The sequence below is a fragment of the Schistocerca cancellata genome, chromosome 4 (assembly GCF_023864275.1).
Source record: "Schistocerca cancellata isolate TAMUIC-IGC-003103 chromosome 4, iqSchCanc2.1, whole genome shotgun sequence".
NCBI lineage: Eukaryota > Metazoa > Arthropoda > Insecta > Orthoptera > Acrididae > Schistocerca > Schistocerca cancellata.
The window spans coordinates 842,856,837-842,881,248 of record NC_064629.1 but is presented as its reverse complement, the minus strand read 5'-3'; the positions used below and the strand labels follow the sequence as shown (position 1 = coordinate 842,881,248).

Here is a 24,412-nt window from a genome sequence, read left to right as displayed (position 1 = left end):
GAATGAAAATAAGCATGGTAAGCTAATTTAGTGAGATGCGTATCGCCAAAATTTGCAATGACCCTAATAGCATAAGTAGCTGAACTCAAACGCTTCAGCAGATCTTCAGTGTGTTTTTTCCAGTTCAACCCCTCATCAATGCATACACCTAGAAATTTTGAATATTCTACCTTAGCTACCAATTTCTGAACGAAGTCTATACTTATTAATGGTGTCATTCCCTTTACTGTGTGGAACTGTATATACTGTGTTTTGTCAAAGTTTAATGAGAGCTCATTTGCAGAGAACCATTTAATGATTTTCTGAAAAACATCATTTACAATTTCACCCATTAATTCTTGTCTGTTGGGTGTGATAGCTATACTTGTATGTCTGGCGCATTTCAATTGTGGGGAAAAAAAAAGCATTTTCTATACAATGACGCACACTCCCTACTGTCTGCTGTCAAATGAGCTGTTTCTTTAGCGGCAAAAGACTTTTTGTATTTATTCTTTGACCATTACTTTGCAAGTTTGTCAGCTTGGTGGTGAGTGAATGGAGTGTAGGCAACAGTTGGACATTAGTTCAAGTGTTCTGTTTTGATTTTACTCATAGTGATTTGAAACAATACTCTACTTTAGGAAGTAATTTTGTTGTGTTGATAGTTATATTCTATCCATGCAAATTGTAAATAAGGGCAGGATAAGCAATTTTAACAGTAGGAATAAGTTTGACAGTAATAGTGGACCCCTGTCATTCTCCCTGTCCAAAGGGTCCTGACTCGACATGGTGTAAGTATCAGAGAGCTAGTGTAACTGGTGATTAGTATAGACCTAACCATCCCTTAACAATGTCAACAGCAGATGTTAAAAACCTATTTGTAGAGACTTGGTTAACGGAAACTTACTTGCTAAATGCATCTGTCGGAGAACTCAAATTCTCAATGAAAGTTTCAGTAACTGTGTGTGGAAATGCCTTCCTAAAACAATATTTTCAGGCCTCGAAATCCTAAAAACTTGTCGTGAATGCAGTATTACGTTTCAATGATGGATCAGTCAGCAGGCTGAAAGTTTTCAGTGCAATGAGCAGAGAACCTAGTATGAACATGAAGAATGTGCTTCTGTCAACTGACCAGCTGAGGGTCCGAGATGCTGAAAAATGTGCCCTACAAATGGCAAGAGAGGCCAGAACTGAAAAGAGGGTCTCCAAACCCAAGGTGGGGATACAGGAACCCTCAACTATGACAGCTACAGAGCTGATGAGTTTCAGTTTCGAATGCTGGTTGAATAGGTTGTATCAAAAACTTCAAATGCATTTTCCTGAAAGTACTAAAGTTTTAGCTGTAGGTATAATTCTCTCTGAAACTGATAAATCTGAAACTTGGAACATAGATCAATTATTTCACTGTCATTACAATGTACTAGAATTATGGCAATTAAATAAAAGGTTTGACAAACATTTAGTTTTCTTTTTTCAAATGCCAATCTTTTAGGTCATATCTTTTCTAGAATTTTTAGAGTGATAACAATGCTACTGTTGTAAGTAACACATTTTCAAGAAAATATAACAAATTATACATGTTACAAATTTGGTTTGATATGAGCAAATAATTTTTGAGGGAAGTGTACAAACATTAGTTGGATCAACAATAGGAAATTCGCTCACAACTGTTTCCCTTAACTTGGTTTCACCTTGATCCCTTATATATGAGCAGATAACTTCACTGTCACACTTAACTTTGACCTCAATAGCGAGAATATTTTTGTCAACTTTAATAAACACTCCCCCCTACTATGGTATCTAATCTGTCTTTCAGATATATGCTCCATGACTTGCTAAATATCTCAGCACTTTCTACTTCAGGTTTCAGATAGCTCTTAGTTCCAAGAATAATTTGAGTGGAAAACTTTCCTGAAGTGCAGCAAATTCAGGAATTTTGTTACAAATACTTGGACAATTTACTGATAAAATTTTGAAAGTCAAAGTGCCTTTACTTTGAATGTGGTCTAATTTCACTATCTGTGTATCAACTGACGAGTCTTCATTAGAGTACTTCAAACTAATAATAATAATAATAATAATAATAATAATAATAATAATAATAATAATAGAGCATACGGCATTGGTGGTTGGGAGACGCCTCGCGTGGCGGTTCGGCCGCCGCTCCACAAGTTCTTTAACGTTACTTCGGCGACTTGCGAGTGAATGAGGATGAGGATGAGGATGAAATGATGATACACACACAACACCCAGTCATCTCGAGGCAGAGAAAATCCCTGACCCCGCCGGGAATCAAATCCGGGACCCTGTGCGCGGGAAGCGAGAACACTACTGCAGAAGACATGAGCCACGGACTACTTCAAACTGTCACCTTTAAAAAATATATATATAAAAAGTGCACTTCATATGTACTCCACTACCCTAGTAGCTGCTTCCTTTGTGTACTGCACACGTGGCCTATCAAGAGCACTCCTCCAATTCCCCACTTCATAACGCAGGTCCAGAAATCTGCTACCAAGACCCCCAAAGAGTTGATGAAGCCATTGGTTGAGACCCATCCACTTGGCTCCATATCACAGGACCCACATCAACTCCGGGAACAATGCTGCAAATTGCAATCCCTACTTGCGTCCCACATACGAGGCCAGATGTCTTCATCGCCTCTGCCAGCCACTTGTATGAACTGAGGGTGACCTCAGAACTCATGTGACAGGGGTCGTCTGTGATTACTTGAGCCCAACTTGCAGATGACTGCACTCTACACACTTTATACCCACAAGCAAGGCTGCCTCCACATCTCGGATGAGGATACCAGGCAGTGCACATTGGCTTTCTTTTCAGCCCTGAATGCTATCTCCCTAAGCAGCTCCATAACACCTAACTCTGGAGCTCTCAATAAATAAACTCTTGGCCACGTGTGCCTGCTCGGACCCTGCTAAAGGAATGGCCACCTGCTCACTCACAGGGTGCATAGGCGAAGCCAGACAGTCAGTCTCCACATTGGCCCTCCGCTTCGAGTGACACAAACACATTACCACCCACCATTCCCCTGGTATAAGGGCGGATCCACCGCTTTGATTACACTTTGAGGTGCCTCGGAAGCAGAGCCAATGAGTAAAACAAACAGCACCTGAGATGTCCCATGCACTGCACAAGATTCTCTGCTACACCCTGAGGCAGCAGGCTGAAGGTGGCTGACTAGCCAAAAGCACCTTCAGCTGTTTGCGAATTCATTCCTTTATTTTTTAACTTCATTTCGGCCGTTTTCTAAAGGTGTCAGTCTGACTGGAACACCAAAGATAATTTTCTTCACTTTCTAACTCACCAATAATAGCAAAACCTTCCGTGAAAGAGCTCATGGATGTGTCAGGATCAGAACAATACATGCTCGAGTGTTTCCTCACCCTGCAGCAATCACGGACAAACGGCTAACCACCACAGGCCCTCAAACAACCAGGTGAACGTGATGCATGTTGGGCTTGTTTCTGCTCTCACTCTGGTAAGCTTAAAATTATTTCTTATTGTAGTTTTATATTCCACATGAAATAACTTCAATAAACAAAGTGAACACTGTAGTTACTCAACATGTGTAGGTTACTATGAGTATATATTAGTTATTTTCTTATTCGATGTCTTAAGATTTGTCTTGCAGTTACAAACTGGATTTTGTATACTTGAATCCTGTGAACATTGTTTAAGGATTATACAATAGAGTTGCAAGTGAGAGAGATCTAACTTTTGTGATACTTTGATAATTTTCAGTTTGATTGAGTAGTAAATGCAATGGAGGCAACTTTAAACGTATGTGTTGTGTGTGGGATGTGTGCTATCAAGTAAGTCATACTAGAAAAGTAACTATATAATGAAAAGGATAGTTGCTACTCACCATATAGCAGAGATGCTGAGTTACAGATAAGCACAACAAAAGGCTCTCCCAAAATACACTTTCGGCCAACAAGGCCTCTGTCAAAAATAGACGACACACACACACACACACACACACACACACACACACACACACACACACACACACACAGAGCCTGTTCCACTCACAAATGGTGCGTACAAAGAAAAATTGAGACACTGCGTTGGCTCTGATTTCTCAAATTTTCTTGTCATGGGCATCATATGAAAAATATGTGGAAGGAAGTAATCTGTTGTCAAACTCTCCCCAGAAAGTGATCTCTCATAATTTCAACAGTAAATCTCTCTGTAGCGCACAACTCCTCTCATGTAATGTCTGCCAATAGAGTTTGTTTAGCACCTCAGTAACACTTTGGCATTGATTAAATGATCCTGTGATGAAATGCATCACTCTTCATTGGATCTTCCACATTTATTCTATCATTCTTACCTAGTAAGGATCCCATATTGATGAACAACACTCCAGATTCAGTCCAACAAGTGCCTTATAAGACACTTCCTTTATGGATGAGTTACATTTCCTCAAGACTCTTCCTCTGAATCTGTTTGGCATCTGCTTTTCCTACTATTTATTTTATGCGGTCTTCCCACTTACGATTGCTCTGGATAGCTACTCTCCGACATTTTACAGTAGGTACTGTTTCTCGCAGCTTCTCGTCAACACTGTACTTTTACAGTAGTGGCTTTCTTTTCTTGTGTATGGGCAATATGTTACATTTATTTACATCCAGCTGTAAGGGTACAGTACCCCTACATGGTATCGATCATACACTGTGCAGCGATCATAAAATAAAGCAGTCAACAATGTGCAAGTGGGTGAGCGGGAGTCTAGTGTTGGAGTCTGTGAGTGGAAGTTGGGTGTGCAAGAGGCTAGAGATGGTTGCTCGGTAATGAGGCTGGAGATTAGTGGCAAAATCTTGGCGTAATGGCACACAGCCTTTGATTTCTGTTGAGTGTTTATGAATTTTGGTTTATGAAAGGGTGTTTTAATTAATAAAATCCAGTATTTGTGAAAGGAGATGTTATTTAGTAGTTTCTCTTAGATTTCACAAGAACAGAAGGGCACGACAATGAGTTTCATGAAAAGGAGCTATTACCTAATTATGCTAAATTAGTTAAATATAATTTCATCTTCAGAGTACGCGAATAATAAAGTTCGGTGCAAAAGTGGAGGGAGGTTATACTGCCATAGCCTGCATATCATTCTGCAATTTTTGATACTGTCTTCCGACATTGCTACTTTATTACTGACAACCGTATCATCAGTGAACAGTCTTCAAAAGCATCTGACACTTTCTAGTAGATAATTTATATACATTGTGAACAGTAATGATAGTGTCCCATTTCCTTGGGGTACTCCAGTAATTACCTTCACACCTGTCAATTTTGTTCTGGTAAGAGCAAAGTTTTGAGTTCTATCTGCAAGGAAATATTGAATCCAGTTGCAAATCTAGTCCAATACTCAATGACCTCCTTTTTCCACCACACAACAATGTCAAATGGTGTCAAATGCCTTCCTGAAGTCAAGGAACATGGCATCAACTTTAGCACAATTAACTACAGCACTGTGGATCTCACGGAGGAACAGAGTGAGCTGAGTTTTGCACGATTTTCATTCTCCATAAAGTCCTAATTCTTGAGCATAAAACATGTTCCACAATTCTGCAACAGACTGACATCAAAAATATAGGTTTACAATTGTATGCATGTGTCAAACATTCCTTCTTGAAACCAGGAATGATGTGCATTATTTTCCCCAGTCACTAGATACCCTTCATTGCTCCAGCAATCTACGACGAACTGCTGCTAGAAGGGGAGCAAGTTCTTTCACAAAATCTCTGTAGAATCTTACAGGTATTTCATCTGGTGCCAATGCCTTCCACTACCAAGTGATTGTATTTGTTTTTCTACTTCACAACTGGCTACCTCACTATCTACCATTTTGAAATACATATTATGATTGAAAGGAGGGACTGTGTTATGATCTTTCATGGTGAAACAATTTCTGAAGACAAAATTCAGTATTTCGGTCTTTTATCAATTATCTTCCATTTTGGTGCCAGTACAGTCTCCAAGTGAATGAATAGACGATTTCTAACTGCTTACCGATTTTACAGAAGCTATCAAGTTCTTACTCAGATTGGTTGACCAAATTTTACCTTCCAAGTCATCCAAGTCATTGAACACTTCTCTCATTGTTATCCTTATGCTCATTTTCGTGCTGTCCAGCTTTTGTTTGTCAGCTAGGTTTTGACTTCTCTTTAATATGAGATGAAACTATCTGTGTTTACACAGCAGTTTCCTAACACAGCTATTAAATCTTGGTGGGTCTTTCCCATACCACAAGACCTTGCTTGGAACATACTTGTCAAAGGCATATTGGACAGCACTTTTGAATTTTTTCCATTTGTGCTCCACATTGTCATCCTTATCAATGAATGTTTGATGCTGACTACTCAGATACTCTGCAACTTCTATCTTGTCGTGCTTGCTAGGCAAAAATATCTTCCTACCATTCTTTAATATTCCTTGCAAAACCTGTAGTCATAATTGCTGTTAAGAGTCTTGTCATCACCTATCCGTTCCTCTACATTAACTGATTTGTTAAGTTCATGTCTGTTTGTTGATATGAGGTCTTAAGTGTTACCTTCCTGAGCTGGTTCTTTAACCATCTGCCGAGTTATTTTTGAACAAAACATTCAGAATAATGTCACATGAACCCCTGTCTCTGGCATCAGTTTTGATAGCACGACTCACTCAATCTATACCTGGCAAGTTGAACACACATCCCATTACAAAAGAATAATCAAGAAAATAATTAACGATATTCTGGAAGTTCTCTCCGATCTGTTCTATTACTACAGCCCCTGACCCACACCATCTATGAACACATCCAATTACCATTTTTGACTGACCTTTAATGCTCCACTTCAGCCAGATTAATTCACATTTGGGACCCATGATAATCTCACTGGATATTATCGAGTTCTTTACTGCAATAAATATGCTGCCACCACTGGCCACTAATTTATCCTTACAATAAATATTCCAATCTGAATTTAGAATTTCATTGCTATTCACTTCCTGTTACAACCAATTTCCTGTTCCTAATAATATCTGGGCATTATAACTTTCAATGAGAGATTCTGGGACCTTCCTTGGATGCTCCTGCAATTTACTATATCATACTAAACTTTCATCTACCCAATATATGAGGACAAGCATTCTTTGAGAACCTTGTGGTTGATGCGACTTTTTATTTTGGAAGGCCATTTGTCTCTGATCCCAAGGGAGGGGGGGGTTCTGTAACTTAAAAGACACCCATGTGCACACCACACGTGCTCTGCTACCCTAGTAGTTGCTTCTTGCATGTAGTGCATGCCTCATCTAGTAATGGGAACCCTACAATTCTCCACCCAGCCTGTGTGCAATGTTAGTTGGCCTTCACCAAGTCAGTCATCTGTCAAAGGAGCCGAGGATGGCCTCAAAACCCACGCGGCAGGTATCACTGATGCCAATAAGTGCTATTACTTGCAGCCAGTTGAACCTAGTACACTTGATAGCCACTGACAGGACCTTCTCCATGTCACAGACAAGACCCTTCCACCAAACACACCAAGTGCACACTGCCATTCTTTCACACCCTGCAAGCTATTTCCCTGGGGGCTCTATCACCTGTTTAATGTTGGAGCTCCCAATGACTAGCATACCCACCCTCTGCACTTTTCCAGACTGGGCAGGAAAATCTGCTGCTGCCACAACAGGAGAGGCGTACCATGCTGGTTCACAAGTATTATTAAGACTGGATAGCACCTTGTACTGGTTAATAATGTGTAATGAGCCAGCAGTATGTTCCCCCTTTCACCTTCATCCTAGTGACACAGGAACCCACCACCCACTCTCCAGAGACAACGGACTGGTCAAATGTTGCACATCAGATGACACAGTAACACCCATGTCACTAAAGGATCCCAATGGCACCAAAGGTGTTTCAGGTCTCCTCACTAGCACACTGATGTCACAACAGCTTTGAGCATTAGCCAGAAGCCTGTTGATCAGGGCCAACAGAGCTTCCAGCTGTTTACAGACAGCAGCAAATTCTCATTGCCCCCACTCATAACAAGTTAAAAAAAAGGGGGAGGGGGACAAAGCAGGCAAGATTAACTTAGAAAGTACTATCACACCGTGCAGCCACGAAAATTACTGGCAATACGAAGATTTGGACATATGCAAAGAAAGATCGTTTTGGCATGGGGTTTTTTTCACTTTCAGAAGTCTTAATAATTGACATATGTGATGAACGGTGACAATTTAACCTTCGTGCTACTTTTGCATTCTATAGGCACGGTTGAGAAGTTGGGTGTTTGAGTACTGCACACTGTAATTCCAAAAAGGGGGTTGACTATAATTGCATTTTTCTATGAATGTCATTATTTTGCTCATCGAACAGCTCTCTGAGCCCTATGCAATATTGTTACTGGTGACGAGTTGTGATTCCTCTCCATTACATTCTTAAGGAGAAATTAATAGCTGGGACCTAACAAAAGGCATATCCTTGAGCAAAGGAACACATTATATTTTTCATATGGTGGCGCAACAAGGGTCTTGTGCACAACGTACTGTTTCCCAAGAGTGTGTCCATCACAGCTGACATTTGTTGTCTACAACTAAGAAACCTTTTTGATGCAATATAAGAAAAACGACCAACAAAAGTGCATGAAATGTTGCTTGTTAAACGGCCATCAAGAAAATTCCTTTCTGGACGAAAATGCACTTCCAATCTGGCCTGAAGAGTAGGTTCCTATAGGCTTGATATCGGTAAACTACCCAAGCACTGTCAGATTGTTTTAGTCAATGTTAGAGAATATACTATAGAGACCTACTTGTTCAGAGTTAAAGGTGTCATCAGGCCAGGTTTGAAGTACCTTTCATCTGGAAGGAAATTTTCATGATGGGTGTTCAAGAAGGAGTGGGGGAAAAAACACACCTGAGGGCACAACATCATCAAAGGAATAAGTGTGCAAGTGAATGACTTCCCTGAACAATTAAGGGGTCTCAGATGTTGGCAACAAATGCTATCTGCGATGAACACACACCTGGGGAGGAATTTGTAGTGCATAACACTTTTCGTACCACCAGATGCAAAATATTATCTTTTCACACTGCCCTTTGGTCAAGATGTCTTGTTATTAACACCACTGGACTGGAAATAGAAACATGCAGTTTGTTTTAAAATACATGTGCACTTGTGAATGCATAATAAAAATGGTAGCAATGTCCAGGACACTGATAGAAACTTTTTGATACTTAAAATGGTGACATTTTCATTGCAAAAACAGCAAGTAATCTTTTGTTGTCTACATTTGCGTGGTGTGACAGCAATCTAAATTCATCATCTGTTGAATCACACAGGTGATGACTGTGTCATGGACATGTCTAATGTGCGTTCATGGGTGCGACAGTTCAAAGAAGGTAGAACACCATGTGACAAACTATGGCCATTTTGGCCTTGCAAAAGGCAGTCTGATGACACAATCAAGAGAGTGGAGAAAGTTGCTTTGGAGGATCACCGAATGAGTGTGGAACACATTGCCTCAAAAGTTGGTATTTCCATGGGATCTGTGCACAAATGCTTATGGACAACAACAAGACTGCACTTGGGGCATGTTGCCTGGCAATACTGACATGCAATGACAGCATGAATGTGACTTTTCATCAACTGCGACAATGCACGAGTCATAGATGCCATCTTTCAATCCTGAAACGGAATGTCAGTCAGCTAAACGGAAGCACACCTACTCAGCGCCACCAAAAATTTTCTGCTAAGTACCACTGCTGGAAAAATAATGGCGTAATGGTGGGCATGTTGTATGACAGAGAGAGTGTAATACTCCAATTATTGAAACTTCCTGCGTTGAAGTTGGTTTCCTTCAATCACAGTGCTTAACATCATACCCAAAATGTTCACCATTGCCTAACTGTCACAACAATTAGCTACTTCCAGTTCCTTGTCTGACTTTCTTCCTTGATGTGTTTGTATCCCAAATTCTGGTTCTGGGCCTTTTGTTTCATATTTCATCAAATGATAACTGCACGCGCACACATGTTTCATACATACTGAATACTACAGGATCCTCCAACAAGATATGTGATTCAGCACCTTTTATACAGTTTTGTAACTGCAGATACTGGTTTACTTTACATAAGCTTTGCACGACATTACGTGAAGCTAAGTTTTTGAAGACTGTCCATTGTTGCAGCTGGGACACCAGTATCATAGATATTCAAATGCAATGGCATAGCTTAGTGGTTAGTGGACAAGGGCAGTTCAAAAAGTAAGGCGACTTCAAATTACGCGGGCAACATACATTCGATTATTGATTTTTTTTTTTTGTTATGTTGGTAAACATGTCCTGAACATGTTCACAGTTTCAAGTGAACAGGATACTTCATTTGTTTTTGACAGATAGAAATGTTAGACATGTTTTCGTGCGCTCGGCGATTTTTGATTATAAAAAAAATTGAGCAAAGAATCTGCATCAAATTTTGTGTGAAAAATGGAACCAAGTGCTATAAAACACTTGAAATTTTGACAGTGGCATACAGTGAGTCTGCACTAAGTAAAAAAAATGTTTACAAATGGTACAAGCTTGTCTAAGATGGCTGAGAAGACGCCAACGACAAACCTCACTCTAGACGCCCCAGCACAACAACAGACGATAATATTTAAGCTGTGAAGAAAATTGTTGAATTACCACACGAGAAGTTGCTGAGGTTATCGGTTGGCTCATGTCATGTTTTGGGCACGAGACGTGTGTCAACGAAGTTTGTTCCAAAACTTCTCAATTTTGATCAGAAGAACTGTTGCATGAGCATCACTCAGGAGCTCTTGAATGATGTCAATGATGATCCTCATTTGCTCAAAAGGGTCATAACTGGTGATGAAACATGGGTTTACAGTTATGATGTCGAAATCAAAGCCCAATCATCTCAATGGAAGCATCGCGGAGAGCCAAGACTGAAATAAAGCACGCCAAGTTTGATCAAATGTCAAAGTCTTGCTCACTTTTTTTTCCCCCAGTTACTGTGGCATAGTGGAGCATGACTTTTTGTCGCAAGGTTGTACAGCCAATAAAGAGTATTAACTTGACATTACACTCTATTTGCAAGAAGTAGCATGCAAAAAAGTCCAGAATTGTGGAAAAACAGTTCATGGCTTTTGCATCATGACAATGCACCAGCTCATTCATCATTGCTTGTGAGAGACTTTTTGGCCAAAAACAACACAACAATCATGCCTCGGCCACCATATTCAGCAGATTTGTCCCCTACGATTTTTTCTTGTCCCCAAAACTGAAGAGACCTGCGAAAGGACAAAGATTTTCAACAATTGAGGAAATAAAACCTGCATTTCTGTAAGTACTCGAGGCTGTATCAAAAAGTGCTTATGAGAAGTGCTTCCAGGGTTGGAAGAAGAGTTGTCACAAGCGTATTTTATCTGAGGGGGATTACATTTAAGGGGACAGCATGAATATTGATGAATAAATAAATATTTTTTCGTAAAAATATAGAGTTACCTTACCTTTTGAACACACCTTGTATAAACTTGACACGTAGAAGATTGAAGGTTTGAATCTCATCACATGCAGTGAACTTGTTTATTTTACTTAATGTAAGCAGTCTTTGATCATTGTTTTTATTTAATTAACTGGTTTAAAAGTATTTTTTTTATTTGTAATATTTTGTCGCATCATTTTCATTATCATATTGATTTTTTTATTTGCTCTCATTTTTCTTCCTATGATTCTTCTTTCATTTAGAATTTGCTTGTGTTGCCTATAATCTGCAAACAAGTGTCAACCAAGACTGCTAATAGGTTGGTAACACAACATTCTGTGTAGTCAATGAGAATTCTACCTCTAAAACTTAAAATTTTTCTGCGGAAGAAGGCTATGAAAACAAACATATTACAAAATTTTTCTGTCTTGGTTTGCTTGTACAGGTTAGCTTTAAATGCTGTGGACAAAATGATTCTGATTTTAGTTCTGCAACAGACTGTAGATCACTCATCTCAGATGCCGTGCACATCACGAGATTGTGGTTAGTTAGGATACGAGTTTAAATTCTGGACTACAAATTCGTGTGTTGCAGTTCAGTCATTGGTCACTTAAAATTAGCTGTCTACAGATCAACTTCCATTTCTTTCATACCTTACAGGGGCCCCTTCCAACATTGCTCCACATTACACATTAACAACATTTGTTAGGAGACCTGCCATATTCATGTGTTGTCTATAAACGAGTGGTAGCGGGCAGCGGATGTGGTAACACTGTAGTGGCAAATGACAGATGTCAACTATCAAGTAATTTTAATCAGACTATACTCCTATTGTTCTGAAGGGCACTATGGTGGCAAGATGTTTTGAAGAACAAGCCCCTAACAGCACTGCATGAAGAACAGCCAGGAAAGACTGCATGTGTCGTCTTTCACCAGAACGATGCATCGGAGCATTGGGCGAACATGACAGTGCAGTTTCTTTGCAACAACAACTTTGAAATTATTTCTCATCCACCCTATGCACCTCACCTGGCTTTAAGCACTTTTGGCCATTTCCAATGATGAAAGACACATTGAGCTGTCCAGGAGGTATAGGCGGATAAGGCAAAAAAATTTCCAGATTTTTCCCCGCATTTGCTGGTTAAAAACACACTTTTTCCCTGGTGAAATTCCATTTTTCCCAAGTGAAAGTACATTTTTCCCAAGTTTTAAGTGAACATTTACACTGCATGTTTTTGTACTATGAAATTGTAAACACAAATTGTGCCAAATACAGCACGGCAGCATGCGAAGCACTTAAATAGGGACTGCAGCACGCTTTTGTCAGCCAATTACAGCTCATGTCATGTGATCTCACCAGCCACTGACAGCAGATACTCAGAGCACAAGTCATGTGATGTAGTTAGGTGATAGAAACATCATCAGTGTTAAGTAGTGCTAACATACAAACAAGGAAAGTTAATGGTTTAAAGTAATATACATACTGTATAGTTGTAACAAAAGCTACGCTTTCACATATACGTCAAAAAGTTATTGCAGTTTTTTCCAACAATGTGGTTAGGCAGAATCCTAAGAGCACAGCTTAAATTGCAGCAGCTGAATATTTCCGATAAGCACGATTATAAATTTCACTGCTGTGTATCTAACATTTTGTGGGTTACCTGGCTGAATACATGTTCCGTCAAGCACTTACTTTTCCATAGAACAGGAAAGTCAATCACGTGTGAAATTGCTCAAGAACTCACTTAGCCTTTTTTAAGGATAATTATACTTTTAGCATTATTAGTGTATAATTTGTAATCTGTTGAAGAATTAATATAAATATGAAGCACTAACCTTGAAACTTGCTCTTTTTGGCATGTGTTACCCTTTAAAATATATCAAATACAAACGTGCCAGTAAATTTTACGTAACGGCATAAATGGCTGGTCTTTTGGCACCAAAATTTTTCTAAGAAACTGATCCTCAGTGTTAAGTTTTGAATGAGAGTCTAAGGATGTGTGATTTGAGAAATTCATCACACATTCTCGCAAGTAACATAATTCATCTTGAGTAAAAAGAAATTTAGCTTTAAGTAACACTTCCCAAACCACCATTCGCAATATATTCCCATGACCTGTTAGAAATGTAAACAACTGTGATGTCACGCTCATTGAGAACAGTTTATTGTATTGCATAGTCTTCATCACAGTCATCGAAAAAAGGCTCACAAAAAAAAGCATCGAAAGCAGTTCTTTGCAACTGAAGTTTTATTTCGGTGTTATTCTCTCGTTTATGTTTTATTGCTGCAGAATTATTCTGAAGTAGTGGGCTAAAGCAAAATTCTTTGTTAGATTATCAGTTCTAATCACACACAATTTGAAAAATAACTGAAAACTAAAACAATGAAAAATTCCAGGAATTCTAAAAAATTCCCACATTTTTCCCGGGTTTCTCACAGATGAAAAAATCCCTAGATTTTTCCCGGATTTCCTGGGGGTATACACCCTATTTACCACACATTCTGTAGTTGTGAAACTACTGCATCAGTGATTTTTCAGTGGCCAAATTAGACTCCTAAAGAAGCATTTGCAACAGCCATGGAATCATGCTGTCAACATTGTGAAAAATAATGTAATGACTGCGGGAAGATTACGTTGAGAAGTGACCAGTTGAACAGGTCGGGCGTGATTAATTTGCAAGGGCAAAAAATTGGAGCTGTTATTGCGTGAATGCACCTCGTACGTCACAAATGTTGGGCCTTTTCCACTTGCGACTACTTTATAACACTTATAGATTGTTGACAGGATTATAAGAAAAAACTACAACTGATAAAACATACTCACAGTAACTTACCATTTTATATAACTTCACAGCATTCACTTCACCTATCGAAGTGATTTTATGCAGAAAATCTAACTACAATAACAAACAATTTTATGCTTGCCAGCGTGAGAGCATAAACGTGCCCAAGAAGCACCGTGACACATTTATGGGGTCAGATGGTGACATATGTCAAGTGGCTGGTGACAGCTAGTCAGTTGGCAGCTGCCGATAGCCGCTGTAGGGAGAGGAAGCACTAGCATAAACTGTTCTGAACTTGGCACAATCATGAGCTCTTTCACAAAGTTTTACTATTACCGGTGGGTTATAAAGTGAAGCAGATTATCTCCGAGGTTTCATCAGACTGATACCTTTAGCAGACAGTCAAAATGAAGTTAAAAAATAAAGGAATGAGTGGACTGGAACTCACGAAGTTGTGTCTACAATGTTTACCACTAGATGATGAGCAGATGCAGCATTGCAATAGAGCGAGTGGAGCACAACACTTCCCCCAGACACATCTGCACAGTTTTGCCATATCATGCAGATAATGGACTTTAATTCTAATGTGTGGCCAATTTTTGTGCTATCAAGAGCACCAATGTCACACAGTGTGGAGTTTTAACTTGGCAGTCCTTACCAGAGACTCATTTTGTCACATTTATCCCCTCATCATGCCCAACATCCCCAGGTAACTAGGACACATTAACTCAAATTATCCAGGCACGGCTGAGGATACCATAAACTGAAGTTTTAAAAGACATGCAACTCGCAGAACCCATCTACTCTTAAGGCACTTAGAATGTTTAGTCATGAATAATAATCCCCTCCTCAAGTAGAAATGTGCCAATATGATTGGGGCGTGGGTACAACTAGGTTTCTGAAATGTTCTTGAGGGACAGTTACCATTTTGAGAACTCTCCCACTAACAAATAATAGAGTTAGTTTGTGTACAGGCACAATTGTGAACTTTATGGGTCGCATACCATGCACCTCTGTACATAGAAGTAACCTCCAATGAAATTAGTGTGGAAACATCAGGTCAATATTCCGCATCCTGTTACATTATCAAGGCTTGCTGCAACCCAGATTCATTCTGTTATCTGTGCTGGTGATCCAAAAACAAAAAAGTGAGAACTGTCTTTCATTGCAGTTGTTTGTGGATGATGATGATCTTATCTTTGAATACATGCCATTCTTTGAAGGCCACCCTACAACCTCGAGAAGAACTGGAATACTTTGGTGCCATCAACCCCATGGCAGTCCTAAGGACTGCCTCTCTCTCATGTTTTGCCTACTTAAGTGACCCGTTACAGTAACTTTTTCTTGCACATCCTTCCAGTACAATATACTCCGGTTCAATCACTGGTTCAACACAGAATCAATTAGCAGGGAACCATGAGAATATGAAGGTGGTCTACTGGATAACAAAATATGGAGTTCCTAAGATATTTGGCATAGTGGGTACCACCAAAATTGACCACCTCAAATCATAGATTCTATAACTCTGATACTAGAGCATAAGTGTTTTAGGATATATCAAATCATCTGTTACTAATAAATTTCTTACATCAAATATCATTTTATAAAACTTTCCAATGCTGCCTATATCGTAGGTCAAAGAATGCCATATTATGCTCATGTCTTTTCTTTTTCTACAGATCCATATTTCACTCTTACCTTATTTCCCGAGCAGCATTGATGATAGTATTCTGATTGGACAGGACAGCATCCACCTCATGGCGGCGGATAGTGTCAGTTATTTGTAGTGGTTGTCCCCCTGCCACCTGTCCTCCTATGAACAAACATTTAAAAATTTAATATAACTAAGACACTGGAGTGTGCTTAAGTTACAATGTATTCTCCAATTTTACAGCATAATCATCAGCATCAACATGAAGTTAGAATGTTCCAGATAAGTGGAATGTTCACCCTAATTTGCTCACAAATGTAAAATATAAGTATCAATTGTACTGTTAATATATAGTATTACAGGGAATGGTATCAGTGTTACTTGCCTGTTGATATACCGGAGAGAAGGCTCATAACTCTTTCCTGTCTGCCGACCACCTCATCCAGTTTTCGACTCAGCTCATGAATCATTTCAGACATTTTGCTCTGTCCTGCAAATATCTGTCTCAATTCCCGTTGGCTATCAGATTCAAACCACTCATCAGAGAATGCATCACGGTCCTTGACTGCATCAGGGTGCTCACGGCGATACCTGGAAAACATTAATTTTAAAGTATACAGAGTAATGAAAGATTTATTGAAAAATTATTTCATTATTAATCTGGAACCAACAAATGCTTGTGTCCTTAATTCTTAAATCATATTATGGGTAATAACGAGGAAGTGTTATTACTAGTACATTTCCTTTATGAGAACTGTTTGTCTATGAAGTACGTTAAGGAAAAAGGATGAAAATGTAGAGTAGCTTATACACTTCACTTCACACAGAGTGATGTTACTTGACTTTTGCCATTCAGTAGAATTAATCCTACATTGTCGACTGCTGTTCATTGTTTGCATGTTCTGTGGATTAGTTTGCATGATAAATCATAATGATGTGGAATGAGTCATCTTACATTAACAGTGCAAATTAATTTGTATGCATGGTTCCATGCAGAATATTTCTAAAGGAGTTTTTAATGAAATGCAAATATACAGATGTGAGTCAGTAATTCCTATCCAGCAGAACAGAATGATAGAAATTCTTCTGCAGACTAGAGGGAGTTGTCATTACTGTGTCAGACATGTCACTGAGTAATTGATGAAAAATTTTTGTTGCAGCACTGTACACCCGTTTTTGTGCTACAGACAACCTTAATGTTGAGTAATGAATCTCATTTTTCCTTCTGGTATTTACGAAGGTCACTCCAAACGAAATGCACAATTTTTTTTTTTTTTTTTTTTTTTAAATTCATCTTTTATTCTACATGTTTGAAAGTTTTACAGTGTGTAGATGCATCCTTTAGGAACAATATTTTCATTTCTCCACATAATTTCCATCCCTCTCAACTGCCTTACACCACCTTGGAACCAGCACATGTATACCCGCATGGTAAAATTCTGCACCAACCTGTTGGAGCCACTGTTTGGCAGTGTACACAAGGGAGTCATCATCTTCAAACCTTGTTCCCAAAGAGAGTCCTTCAGTTTCCCCAAAGAGATGATAGTCACAGGGAGCCAGTTCATGACGGTAAGGTGGGTGTTTCAGTGTTGTCCATCTGAGTTTTGTCATCACTTCTATGGTTTTTTGACTGACGTGGCCGTAAATTGTCGTGCAACAGCAAAACATCCTGCTTTTGCAGATGTGGTCAAACAACTCAGTCAAGCTTGAAGTTTCTTCAGTGTCGTCACATATGCATCAGAATTTATGGTGGTTCCACTTGGCATCATGTCCACATGCAAGAGTCCTTCAGAATTGAAAAACACCACAGACAAAACTTTTCCAGAAGAAGGTGTGGTTTTGAATTTTTTTTCTTGGGTGAATTTGCATGATGTCACTACACTGATTGCCTCTTCGTCTCTGGTGAAAAATGATGGCCCCACGTTTCATCACCTGTTACAATTCCTCCAAGAAATTCATTTCCACCATTCTCATACCATTCCAAAAGTTCGCTGCCTACCATTTTTCTTGTTTCTTTGTGAGCCACTGTCAACATCCTGGGAACCCACCTGGTACAAACCTTTTTTAACACCAACACTTCCAGTATTCTGCAAACACTTCCTTCCCCTACCAAAACGTTGCATGACCATTCGTTCACTGTGATTCGTCTGTCAGCAGTCACCAATTCGTTAATTCTCTGTACATTGTCTGGAGTGTATGCAGTACGAGGCCTGCCGCTGCGAGGACAATCCTCAATATTGACGTGCCCGCTTTCATCACGTAACATGCTTGCCCACTGACTAACTGTACTGCGATCGACAGCAGCATCTCCATACACCTTTTTCAACCTCTTGTGGATGTTTACCACTGTCTCGTTTTCACAGCACAGGAATTCTATGACAGCATGTTGCTTCTGACAAACGTCAAGTGTAGCAGCCATTTTGAAGGCATGCTGTGACGGAGCCACTAATGGGAACAGGTTGAACTAAGTTTGAAAACAAGCGGGAAGTATGTATCTACACACTGTAAAACTTTCACACATGCAGAACGAAAACTGTACTTTTACAAAAATAGTGTGCATTTTGGAGTGACCGTCGTAATTATGTAAATCGGTGTTCCTTTTGAACTGCAGTGGATTATTTACAACAAACTTAATGATTGAGTAACTCTGAAGCAGTAGTCACAATGCCCAGCTCCTCAGATAGCACAAGATAATCGTGTGAGCACTAGAGATGGGGGATCCGCTCTTGAACTAATTCATAGAGTTGAATCTTTCAAAGGAGTGAACAATCAGTGATTCAGAAAAAAAGAGCAGTAGCTCCAAACGTTTCCCACGGCAGAGAGAGAGAGAGAGAGAGAGAGAGAGAGAGAGAGAGAGAGAGAGAGAGAGAGAGACGGAGCATATCAGCAGCGCCTCTGCTGGTCAGAGCACAGTGCACGCCACACAACACAGCCAGCGCCGGCCTCTGCCCTGCTTCTACCTTGGCTGCCTGCATTGTGCAGTGCCCCATTGGATTTTGTGTTTCACATATGCCGTGCCGTCTCTGTGCGTCGTCTGCCGCCTGCAGCGTCTGGCGCAGCTTAACTTCGCATCGCACTCTGTCGGCGATCGTTTCAGTCGCACGTCCTGCCCTCTGGGCAGTCGATGCGAGCAACAGGACAGAGCCACCTAGCGGATAACATAGGAACTACTTGCAACAACCTGCTCGCAAGGGAACGGACGATTTGTCTCTGAGCGGGTGAGTTCACCGCTTCCCCCACCCTCGGAACTCGCCCGCTCAACGCTCGCCCAACCGTCTCGACTCTAGCCAGAGCGTTGAGCAAAGCGACTCAGGTGTCACTCTGGTCTCTGCGGTCTCAGCTCACGCAGTAATACAGCTCGCGGCTCGACCTGCTCGACTCAGCGCCTCTGCATCGGAGTTCGTCTCTACTGGATATTGTTCTTCGTAGTAATATCGCTATGTATATTACATTATTATGTTATGTATACATCAATTGTTTTTATTTTATTTTTATTTGTTTAAAATGATTAGATTAGGTTCCTGATGACTCCTCTTACTATAGGATTTTTATTATGGACACTCGAATTTACGCTTTAATTACGAGCGAACCGATAAACGTATCGCAAAATGTGATACACCAATATTTTCCTTGTTTTATTCTGCATAAGGCTATATGCAGCACTTTCGTTTTACAGTCAAATTTATATTTTTTTTTCTTATTCTGGTACGGATTTTGCGATTTTAGGCGTCTTCGGAAGCAAACGTTCACTTTAAAAATATATGGCTTGCGATGTATTTGTATGAGGTTAATGAAATTTTAATACATTATAGCCAAATATATTGTTAATGTAAATCTCAAGTTACAACATTTTCCAATCACCCAAAAAACCACGATAGTGCAAAATAAATCAATAATCAAAAACTTTGTCATATCGTGGAAATTTAAATAAACAATACAAAATTCTTACTCATTATCTGTGTTACTTCAAAATAGGATCAAAATACAGGTATAGTACTGGAATAAACCAAGTTTAAAGGGCAATGTGCCTTCCATTTATTTTCTATTGTAAATGAGTGGTGAGTCATGAAAAAGAGCTAATTCATTTCAGGGAGTGAACAGTTCTGATCCAATCTCTGAAAAGAACAGTTTTGCCCATCTCTAGTGAGCACTACATATTATTCTTACAGTATTTTGTGAGCAATGAAGACTTTTTAAAGCTGAGGAACCCCAAAACATTATTCCCTATGATATTAATGAATAAAAATAAGCAACCTATGTCAAGTTGCTGATTTGTCTCTGACCAAGATTTGCAACATTCCTACATACAAAAATGGCTGAGCTAAGTTGTTTTCAGAATTATAAAATGTGTTTTTTCCAGTTTAAATTTTCGTTAATATGTACACCTAAGAATTTTGAAGTTTCTATATTATTTATTATTTCCTCACCCTGTGCTGGACTTAATGGTGTAGTACCCCTAGGTGGGCAGACCTGGGCATGTTGTTCCTTTAAAATTGAGGGCGAGACCATTCAATGATACTTTTACGAACATTGTTTACCATTTCTTGTGTTTCTGTACATATGGTCTGATTACACTACTAGTGTCCTCTGCAAAAAGAAATAAATCTGCTTGTTGTATATTAGAAGATCGTTTACACATATGAGAAACTATAGTGGACCTAAGATTGAGCCTTGGGGAACCTCGTATGTGATTTCTCCCGTCATACTTACGTCACCATACTATATTGTTTGAATTACTAAGTACAACTTTTTGCATTCTTTTGGTCAGATATGACATTATCCAATGGTTGGCTATACCGCCAATCCCACAGAACTTCAATTTCCTTAGGAAAATTCTGTGACACAATCAAATGCCTCAGATGAGTCACAGAAAATGCCAACTAGCACTGTTTTATTATTTAATGCTTGTAAAATTTGGTGAGTGAACATGTAAATGGCATTCTTAATATAGCACCTTTTCTGAAATCCCAACTATGATTCAATGAGGGTATTATTGTTGCTAAGGTGAAATACTAATCTACAATACATCTCTATCTTAAAAATTTTGGGAAATGGCGTCAGCAGCGAAACAAGTCTGCAGTTATTGACATATCTCCTATCACCTTTCTTCTAGAGGCCTCTATCAAATGGCATATTTCAGTCTCTAGAAAAATGCCTTGAGTTAGTGATGTATTACATATTTCAGATACGACTGGTCTTATAAGGTAACAGATCTTTAGTATTTTCTTGAAAACACCCATCAAAACCAAATGAACTTTTATTTTTGAGAGAATGTATAACGTACTAAATTTCAGAAGGAGAAGTTGACGATACATTCATGAGATTGAATTTTATGGGAGTTACATCGTCAACATACCGTTCTGATTTTTGTCTTTGAGTGTTTGTCCCTTTGTTTTCTACTACATTTATGAAATGATTATTAAATATGTTTGCTATCTGTGACTCATCATTTATAGCCCTTCCATTTAATCCAATTGTGATGTTACCCTGCTGTTCTGTGGCTGGTTGTCCTGTCGTTTCACTCCATTCCATATAGCCTGAAGTATGTTGTCAGAATTACTGATTTCTGGCGTGCATCTTCCTTGATTTTTAATAGTCTTGAGTAGTTTTTATAGTGTGCAACTACTGCAGTATCTCTACTTGTTCTTGCCAAAAGATACATTTCCCTTTTCCTTTCACAAGATAGTTTCATCCCCATAGTGGTCCATCTTTTTTACATGGCTAATTAATGTCCTTTTGATTAACTTATGCAGAAAGCTATTTCCAAATAATGATATGTGTTTAGAATAGATTAATCCTTTGGTGGGAGCGCCTGCAGCAGTTAGCCCGAGATTGATTTCTGTTAGTACCATATATAGCATTAAAGTTGTGTCCACATCCGGATACTTATTTGTTATTCTCAACAGATGTCACCACTTACTACATTTGCACGATTCATGCTTTCAGCAGTTTGTTTGCTATTGTTGCTTGAAACGCAAGTGTTGTGTTTGCAGTGTGTTTGCCACTACGTGCCTTGTGATGTAAGTATTTTCTACACATGTGTTTTCTTTCGCCTCAAGGCAATCTTTCTTTTATATTAGTATATAATGTACATTCGAATCTACTCAAAGTTCCTATATGCAATTTTCATTACTTTTTACAATCTTTGATATTGGCTTGCAAGAATATATTACTTTTATAAAAACATGTGTCTCATTAGGTCTCATAAAAGTGTGGAAATGGAGAAAAAGAAGGTATCTGACAGGCACCGTCTAATTGTATGGCCTGAAGACTATGAGAAAGTATTGCGAGAATTGTCAGAAGACTAATTACTAGATTGTCAGATTCATGTGAATCTGAGTGGGAAGAGGAAGTTACTGAAGAAAACCACAGCTGTGAATGAACAATCAACAGGGGAAACAGATGACTATCTGGTTGAAGAGGGGAGAAAAACATGTGATTATCGATTTTATGTAGGAAAAGATAAACAAACTATCTGGATAAGTGAACTGCTTCCTTCTTCTTCTAAAACCATGGCCGAGCGCAGGCCAGGTCCAAAAGCAAGTGCTGAAATTATAGAAAAAGCAATTGATGCATTTTACCTATTTATTACTGATGAGATGATTGACAACATTGTGGAAAATACAAACCAATACATCCAGAATAGTAAAAGAGCTTAAGTTCAATATTCAAGAGAATGAGACTGCAGAGACACCACAACACCAGAGATAAAGGCTCTTTTAGGTGCATTATATCTAATAGGTATAAAGAAAGGACACACAAATTACTGTGAACTGTGGGCTGCAGATGGTACAGGAATAATTATTTTACAAGCTGCACTTTTGCTTTCTGCTTCGAACTCTTAGGTTTGACGACCTGGGTACCCGGAATGAAAGAAAAAAGTGACTAACACCTATTCGGGACTTCCATCACGAGTTTGTCAAGAACTGCCTTGCTCACTACAATGCCAGCAAGTTTGTCACTATTGACAAGATGTTGCATCCTTACAGAGGATGCTGCGGATATGTACAGTATATCCCTAATAAGCCTGCAAAATATGGGCTCAAGATTTATGCCTTGTGTGATTTTACACCCTGAACTTTGAAATTTACTGTGGTAAGCAGATGCCAGGACCCTACCTGAAGTCTAACAAGCTTGATGACATTGTGCAAACATTAGTGACGCCAATTGAGAAAACAAACAGAAATCTTACGACTGATAATTACTGCAGTAGCTACCTTCTGGCTGAAAATCTCGGAAAAGGTTTGACTTTATTGGAAACCATGGAAAAAAGGAAATACCTCCTATATTCCAAGCAAATAATACTCGAGAAGTCCAGTCATGTCTCTTCAGTTTTCAAGACTGATTTTTGTATGGTCTCGACTGTTCCTAAAAAGAACAAAGCTGTGACTCTTTATCGACAATGTACAGCACAAATTAAATAGGTCAATAGTCTAAGAAATTGAGAGTGAATTTGGAGTACAATGCTACCAAAGGTGGAGTAGACACTGTAGATCAGATGTGCTCATCCTACAGTACTTCCAGAATAACGCGACTATGGCTACTTGCACTTTTCTACAAACAACTAGACATTGCTGGGATAAATGCAGACATTATTTTCTAATTCGACAATCCTGATAATAAAGAGAGAAGACCAACTTTTTTTAAACATCATGCTCTGGACTTAATGGACGAACATTTGAATCAACGAGCGTTACTTGAGACACTTCCCAACTATATTCACACTTTCTTGATCAAGTGTAGGCATGAAGAAGAGAAGATCAAGAAGCCAACAAAACCTGGAATTTGTTGCATATGTGGGAGGCATAAAAACAACAGAACCAAAACAGTATGTATGAAATGCAAGAAAAATGTAGGCAATAAACATAGTGTCATAGATACAAAATGTGTACAATGTGAAAGTGAGCTGCAGATGGAAGTTAATTTATTCACAATCAAACAGGAGTGGGAGTTTATGAATGCCCCATTTCATATGTGTTCCCTTGTTACTTTCTTTTCACGTGAATCGGTGCAATTAAGTGATATATACAACTGGCAATTATATAAAATATTATTTTTTCCTAGGTTAAAAATGTAATACTATTTGCGGTGTAAAAGGCACAACGCGATCACTTATGGAAGTATGAAAGGCGTGCCCACCAAAGGGTTACATTTTATGTTAGCATTTCATTCATTATAAATTTTGTCCCAGATGATCTTTTAATTATTCTGAACACATCTGTTCTGGTGTCAATGATTCTAACTGGTTTGCACTGATGAGTATCCACATTGTAAGGCACTATGCTTTTATCCTAGCTAACTACACATCACAATCAGAAACAGCATTTGTTAATGAGCAAACAGTCATTTTCTTGCTTTAAGCTTCATCACTAACATTACCAATTAGATATCCACTGTCTATTCACCTATGCTGGAAAGTAATTACCGAGATCAAATTGCAGGATCCAAATAAGGTTTCCACAGCATTTTTCCTATCACAATCCTTTAGAAAATCTACACTGAAGTCAACACAGACAA

General features: G+C 39.0%; 1 protein-coding gene across 1 annotated transcript in view; it reads right to left on the bottom strand.

Moving 5' to 3' along the window:
• Positions 1-24,412, bottom strand: part of LOC126184949 (protein ERGIC-53) — a 93,694-nt gene that overhangs the window by 20,523 nt on the left and 48,759 nt on the right. The window contains exons 8-9 of the mRNA XM_049927623.1: positions 16,281-16,486; positions 15,943-16,057 (exon numbers count right to left, since the gene is read on the bottom strand). Coding sequence (XP_049783580.1) covers positions 15,943-16,057; positions 16,281-16,486 — 321 coding nt within the window. The remainder of the gene's footprint in view (positions 1-15,942; positions 16,058-16,280; positions 16,487-24,412) is intronic.